General features: G+C 44.9%; 2 protein-coding genes and 1 long non-coding RNA gene across 11 annotated transcripts in view; 2 read left to right on the top strand and 1 right to left on the bottom strand.

Annotated features, from left to right (window-relative positions):
- The window catches only part of LOC109312453, a 20,269-nt gene extending 14,096 nt beyond the window's left edge, over window positions 1-6,173 (top strand). Inside the window, exon 3 of the long non-coding RNA XR_002101822.1 lies at window positions 6,164-6,173. This is a non-coding gene — a long non-coding RNA (uncharacterized LOC109312453). The remainder of the gene's footprint in view (window positions 1-6,163) is intronic.
- Window positions 1-6,431, bottom strand: part of BBS9 (Bardet-Biedl syndrome 9) — a 479,447-nt gene extending 473,016 nt beyond the window's left edge. For 5 of the 8 annotated variants that reach the window (XR_002101810.1, XM_019538430.1, XM_019538471.1 and 2 more), the window contains exons 1-5: window positions 6,256-6,429; window positions 5,833-5,918; window positions 3,856-3,978; window positions 1,910-2,060; window positions 566-630 (exon numbers count right to left, since the gene is read on the bottom strand). Coding sequence is in view for 7 of the 8 variants with exons in the window: in XM_019538430.1 (XP_019393975.1) it covers window positions 566-630; window positions 1,910-2,060; window positions 3,856-3,967 (328 nt within the window). In the remaining variant the exon portion in view is untranslated. Of the gene's footprint in view, window positions 1-565; window positions 631-1,909; window positions 2,061-2,897; window positions 3,009-3,855; window positions 3,979-5,832; window positions 5,919-6,255 lie in introns of those variants that run through there. The other 3 variants (XM_019538477.1, XM_019538448.1, XM_019538454.1) reach the window with 3 other exon arrangements.
- Window positions 6,432-6,815: 384 nt separating this feature from the next.
- Window positions 6,816-7,083, top strand: part of NT5C3A (5'-nucleotidase, cytosolic IIIA) — a 45,596-nt gene continuing 45,328 nt past the window's right edge. The window contains exon 1 of one of the 2 annotated variants that reach the window (XM_019538419.1): window positions 6,816-7,032. Coding sequence is in view for 1 of the 2 variants with exons in the window: in XM_019538398.1 (XP_019393943.1) it covers window positions 6,895-7,032 (138 nt within the window). In the remaining variant the exon portion in view is untranslated. The remainder of the gene's footprint in view (window positions 7,033-7,083) is intronic. The other variant, XM_019538398.1, reaches the window with a different exon arrangement.

The raw sequence follows: 7,083 nt of genomic DNA, 5'->3' as shown, positions 1-7,083 counted from the left end.
GGCCCGAGGACCGAGCCCTGCGGAACCCCACTGCCCACATCCTTCCAGGTTGAGAATTTGTTTGTAAATTTTATATAAAAACTTCAACATGCTTTATGTAAATGTAACTCTTTGAGCAGCAATGTGTGCAGTAGATTCTATAACAACCTGCAACGAACGGGTCAGCTGTACAGTTACTGCTTACACCAGGAGACCTGCACTATCACTCTCTGAACTGTGAATATTACAAAGGCAACATTAATGCATCTCCTGGAAAAGTGCAGCCTAAAAATCATCAGTGCAATTCTACAAACACTGATCAAAGTACCTACTCTGCATTAGCTGCAGGGTTAATTTTCTACACAATTATTACTGTATGAGAAAGAAGGACTGAGACTGTGTAAGAGGGGAAAAAAACATCAGTCCAGCCTGAAGGGATAGTTCTTCAAAAACAAATCTGCACTAAAGTCAAACTACCACAAAAATGTTCCAGCAAATGCCTAGAGAGGACAAACAGCTAAACATAAAACTGGCACTCCCTCCCCCTGCAGAGAGATATTGTCAGCTATTTTTTTATTATTATTACCTGAGACAGCATATACACAGAGTTTCCTGCAGTGCAGCACAGCTAGATGAAGTAGTTCGGTACCACTGGCAGAGAAAAAAAATTGCATGTTAATTTCTTGTAAACTACAGGAATAAGGGGCTAATCCAAATAACAATCCAAAGACTCCCAATGACACAGGCCTTGGGTCAGTCTCCAAAATTCTCAAATGCCAAATCCCAGCAGAACACAATACTGTTAAACTAATATGTTTGAAGTTAAATTTGGCAGCTGTGGGCTGCCAAGTTCCAAGCAGAGTCCTGAGGGACATTCTGACAGCTTTGAGCATGTGAAATGAACAAGCTTTTTCTGATTCACCATACAGCCCCTTACCCAATAAAAACTAACGTTAATGTTACTGGTTTCCAAAGGGAAAGGGATAGTAGTACTCAAAATATTTTGTATTCTGTGCCCATTCTCCTCAATACCTAGATTTGTGGTTTTCAGCCTTCCAGACTCAAAGCTGTCCTCAGAAAATGTGAGCTGTTAGTTTTTACTTGTTTTTTTGATCGTGGAAAAATAAAGCAGTTTGGTACAAAGAACTCCAAAAAAACAGAACAGGTCAAAATATTTTTAACACGATGGATTCCTATTTGAAATCTCTGGGTGCACCTTGTGAAGCATACTTGCATACCTAATAGTTCTAACCTTGTGCAGCATCCTGCATACCCTTGAAAGCATCTCAAAACACCCCAGGATGTCACAGCAACCTAGCTAAAAAAATCATGGGCCTAGATACCCAAAATTCCATGCACAGCAAAGAGCTCTTACCCTTTATTACAACAGGCACCTTAAAATGGCTCCCATATGATAAGACACACTCTTATATCTGGGTAGTACCTTTAGGAGAACACAGTTTAAAAAAAGTATGGAAGACTGATATGGCTTACTCTTTAATTAGTTTACAGTACATAAAAGAGGTTGCAGAGCTACTGTTTGAAAACTTTGCTTCGTTTCTTTGAAAAAGTATCTTTACACAATGTTAGTATGCAACCTCAGAACAAATACATTTGTAAGTTTTTAACATGCTCACAAAACTAAATTAATAAATAGAAAAAGTGTTACTAAAAGATTTAATAATTCAAAGCCATGTGTAATTCAGAACTTGGGAAATTTTATTTTTATTTTTCAGTTGACAAAGCAGAACACTGCTGGGCCAAGGAGTAGCAGTTGATTCAAATACGGTAGATGTTATCTAAGCCCTAGACACTTACCAAAAGTAATATGCCTGATCTTTAGGGAGGTGACTGTGGTTCAAATGATAACAGTTACATAAAACTTGCTAATTAGTGCAGTCATTACCAACAGCAAGGTCTGTTTACTTACGAAACAAATTTTCCTACTTCCACCTGTAGTACTGGCTCTCGCAATTGCACTTCCAGAAGCAAATCTTCAGCTTGCATTCCATCTCCAGGTTTTACAGGATGAGGATTAAAGATTCGAAGAAATCCCATATAACTGCCCACGATTATTTTATCTGTAGAAAAATTGCCAAAGAGTAAAGAAGAAGGCTACAAGACAGACAAGGAAACTAATTAACGGAATTAAGCTTACTGAAAGTGTTCTTAGAAGTATACTCATTCAGCAATGGGGTGTTTACACATAATCCTACTGTTGTTTTACAACCTAGTTAATTGTTTTCCTTAATTTTTCAGTAACGAAGCAAAGACAAGCTAGATCAGGGTAACACCACAATGCAGGCAGGATTCTAGAAATTCAAATACCTCAAATCTCTTTTCTGGCTGTAACCAGTTCCTCCAAATGTTTGGCAGCCCCTATCATGATTTTGAATGTTGGGTTGTTTTTTTTCAAATCAAACAAGCAACAGAATATTGACTTATAAAACTTTTTACATACTTCCCAAATGAAAAGTTGAAATCTGATGGTTTCAACACTTAAGGTTGGAATTAGACCATTCTATGCTTTATTGCCTTAAAACAATCATTGACTTCCAAGGAAACTGTGCCAAATTATATCAGGACTAGATCCAGTTCACCATTTTTAAAGTCATGATTATCACAACATATTTTATCACTATGCTGCCAGATGCTTATTTAACTGTATTTGTTTAAAGTAACACAAATAATGAAAAAACTTCAACTCCCCAGAGAAGACATCAACAATTATTTCCTCCAGACGTGAATGTGCTACCTATGATGGTGGCCAAACTTGCCTACAAGCCAAGTAGGTGTAGCTGGAAGACAACTGTTTCCGAATGGAGACAGTCAGCTTTTTATCAGCTTTTTCCTCACTTGTGAATTGGTACCCTGTACAATTGGTACATCTGTGAAAAGAAGGCTGCCTATTTCCCCACCTCTTCTGTGGCAAAGGGCTTCCATGCTGCAATTCCCTACTCAGAATTTTTTCTGCCTCATCTGTTTCTATGGCAAGTTCTCAATAATAGTCATCTCAGCTTGACTTTAGCCTATCAAGAAAATAGCTTTAATATTACCATTAACCCTTAAAAATCCAAAGCTATCCTATTTGCATGCACACTACAGAAATTTCACAAAAAAAAGAAAATATTTTTTTCCTTCCAGATGTACAACTGCAGGTAATTAGATTCCTGTATATTTCATTTGTTATGGAATTCAAAACAAAAAGTCAATAAATATCAAAAGCTACTCATCTTTAATATGCTATTATAGAAAAGGAAGAAAAATATTGCCTGAAACCTGCCTTTCCCACCAAAGCACATGCCATTTAAACCTTTAGTAACGTGACCAGTAGAAACCACTTTCCCCAACAAGCTGTACCTCCTCACTAGACAAATTCCAAACTTAATTGCCTCAGTCAATATCTATCTAGCTAGCATGCCCAGAAGTCAACAAGCTGAGATGAATTTTAAACAAACCAAAACAAACCAAATCATTTGCCTTGTCTAATAGCGATGCAACCCAAACCAAACTCAAGAGCCTCTGCTGATTAGAAATATGGCAGTATGTCATGGGAAGGTAATTTCAAGCAACTAGATCCCAAAACATTTAGTGCTTCACAGGTCAAGTCTCACACTTGGAAACCAATGAGAAATTTCTGGGAAGATCCGCTGAACAATATTTAACATGCTTACCATTGAGAGGCACCCACCTAATAGACTGCAATTCTACAGCCAGTGGAACTGGATGACCTCAAAAGCACTCAGAAATAAACAAAAGAAATAGCTTCTCTCTACTTTGATTAATGAGCATTCAGTATATAGTGATAGCATAAATGCAAACTGCAGTTGTAAATCACCAGTAAGACCGGAATGCCAGCTGAGAATATGTTTTTACCTTGTCCACTGCCACTATTGTCAACATCAGCTACACATAAACATCCTTGATCAAATTCTTCTTTTTCTCCAAGTGTTGTGGACCACCAATCTCGGGCTTTAAATAAAGACATTCTTCTTCACTCTAAAAGGAAGAATCAACTCTGTGATAAAATCCATGTTTTATATATCAAGTTATACAAGCAATATTTCCTTTTGTGGCAAATGTTAAACTAAAATATTTTTGCTTTTAAATGTTTATATTTATTTGTTTAGTGAACAATTTAAAAAATGACAGTGTAAATCACATTCTAAATAATTGAGGTTATGCATATATTTCCAAAACAACATAAGCTAAACATGCTGCTCCAACAGCTATCCGTACCATGTTATAAGCAGGAATCTCAGCTTTCCATTCACCATAGAAAAACATGTATTTTCTCCTTTTAAAGAGAAAAATGCAGATTTTTTCTTTTAAAAGGAGAAACGTGTGGGAAACAGCAGGCTTTCCCAGGCTGGTAGAGTTCCAGCCTACAAGGGAGGAGAGTGATCAGGCAGGGGGTACCATGTGCATATCTGTGCACACACATGCACGTGGCAGCCAGGCAGCATGGAGCGCAGCTCCTGAAGTTACTACCAGGTAAGGGGGGGAAACTGAGGCCCTCATAAGGAGGGAGGAAGGAAGTTGGGCAGGGCTGGGACCTGAATTGGGAATGTACGACCACAGGGCCTAGCTGAGGAGTGAGATAGGGGTGCAGGCGGCTCATTGTGGAGAGGTCTGTCTCCCTGCCACCGCACACACTCCTGGGGATAGGGGGTAGAACATGGGAATCTGGATTTTTTATCAGAGAATCTGCAATTTTAAACAAAGAAAACCAGGATACCTGGTTATAAGACTGCATAATGGGATGAAGTCCAGATGCAATCTGAAGAGCAAGATTTAGGAATAAAAGTTCTGTTACTTCCATTCTAAGGACTTCTACAGCTTGACCATTTTCATAGCATTATTACATGAAGACACAGAGGACTTTACAGTCTTTGTGGAATTTTTATAAAAAGCAATACCACATTGTATAGTACAACATAAAGCACCTCTTTCAGGACCTGAACATCACTAGCAAAAAACATCTCCCCATTTTTCCCCATGAAATAGGTATTTATTTTCCAAGGACTCTTGAAAGTTAATTGGACCCCTTGTATCGTTTACTCAGAAAGTAGTTAAACTTGGAAGCCATTAGAACTTAGACACAGACTGGGCAAGGCTGCTGTTACCTTAAAAAGGTGATAATCCAACACACGGGTGTCAAACATATGGCCCCTGGGTGTGAAGAGACACCCACAGGCAAGGCCTGGGACATGCACCATGACAGCTGCTCTGGCTGGTTCGGGATCTGTGCTACATAACCCTGGCTGGACTGCACCCACCCCAGCAGCTCTGGGACTCCACTACACGTCACTTGCCCCAGCAAGTACTGAAACAAACACTGCATGTGGCATGGGTCCCAGACCAGCTGGAGCAAGCACCATGCATGGAGCAGTCTGGCAAAGGCAGGCACAGCCTGCAGCTGCTCTAGGATCCCTACTACGTGTCCCCAGCCAGACTGTGCCACACAGACCCCTTTTCTGGCAGCTCTGGGATCTGTGCCACATGCAGCGCAGATCCCAGACCGGTTGGTGCAGGCACTGGAACTCATATAGTGGAGGAAGAGTCCCAGATCTGCTGGGGTAGGCATAGTCCAGATGGGGGTATGTAGATCACAGACCAGCCAGAGCAGACGTCATGGTGCATGTTCCAGGCCCTGCCTGTGGGTCTCCCTCCACCCAGGGGCCATGTGTTTGACACCCCTGTGTTAAACCGTCACCTTACAGGGGCAGCAGCCTTGCAAATCAAGGAAAGGGGGTGTGCACAAGCCTGACCTGCCCCGCGGGCCAGCCCTGCAGCACTCGCCCAGCCTGCAAAGGCTGAATGAATTTGACAGCCCTGCCGCACCATCATTACCTTTGGGAATAAGGTCCCTTCGCCGCAAGGTCCTCACCCCACAACAACCATCAGAGCGGTCTCCGTTTCCAAACGGCAGCTCCTTTCTACAAATGAGACGTAAAGGGATTAGCATCAAGCTCCAGCAAATAATCGCATCGAAGGGGATGCTGGGGTGACGCCGGGCGGGGTAGGACACAAATCGGCTTTCCCACGACCTGCGGCTGCCGTGCAGGACTCATGGCGGGGCTGAAAACAAGGCTGCGAGGAGGGCGGCGACCCGACGCAGGCAGGAGCCGATGAGGTGCGCGGGCGCTGCGGCAAAGCGCGGGCTCAGGCAGTGCTGCGAGAGGAGCCTCAGGCTCCGGTCCCCGACCAGGGGCAAGTCCCTGCTGCTGTCACCCGGGTCCCGGGACCCAGCCCCCGGCCCCGGCAAGGACCCACCCGCCGGCCCAGGCGGGCATGTCCCGGGCAGCCCGTGAGGCAGCGGCGAGCCCCGCCCCGGCTTGGTGGTTGCTGCCGCGGCGCAGGAGGAGGTTACAGGCGCCCACGACCCCGCGCCGCCATCTTGGGGACCGTTGTCATAGCACTTCAATAACCAACTCGTCCCCGCGCTTCAGAGGACGGAAGCGGAAGCAGAAACGGTAGCGCGCGGGGCACCACGAGAGATGTAGTTTGGCAACGCCGTTGTACGGCCGCGGGGGTGGGGGTTGGGTTGTACCATGTCACTGGAGGGAGAGGGAGGAACTGCCCTATTGCAACCCGAGCTGTTTATCCTACAGCTTCCCGTGTAAGGACATCGCGAACAAGCCCTGGCGGAAATACGCTGGAAAAAATACTCCGCCTTCCAAATGTTCCTTCCCAATGATTATCCTTCCCCCCACCTCCCTCTTCCTCATGGTAGCGCCGGAAGAGCTTTGTTCGTCCTACTCACAACCCTGTCCCCGCCTGGGGCTGCTACGAGTGCGGGGAGACCTGGGACCGCTGTCTGCGCATGCGCAGAACTCATAGGCGAGGAGCGGTGCCGAGGCCTGGAACAGGTGGGGGAGGGGGAGAGCGGACGCTACCACTTCCGCCCTCAGCATGGACCGGGCCGCGGTGGCCAAGATGGGAGCGGTGGCCAGCGCCAGCGTGTGCGCCCTGCTGGGCGGGGTGGTGCTGGCGCAGTACATCTTCGCCGTCAAGAAGCGGACGGGCAGGAAGACGAAGATCATAGAGATGGTACGTTCCGGCGGGTTGGCCCCGCCCCCCAGCGTCCAGGCCCCCACGACG

Source organism: Crocodylus porosus, unplaced genomic scaffold (assembly GCF_001723895.1).
Source record: "Crocodylus porosus isolate Cpor-Errol unplaced genomic scaffold, CroPor_comp1, whole genome shotgun sequence".
Lineage (NCBI taxonomy): Eukaryota > Metazoa > Chordata > Crocodylia > Crocodylidae > Crocodylus > Crocodylus porosus.
The sequence above is the reverse complement of the archived record's forward strand: the minus strand, read 5'-3'. Positions and strand labels throughout refer to the sequence as shown.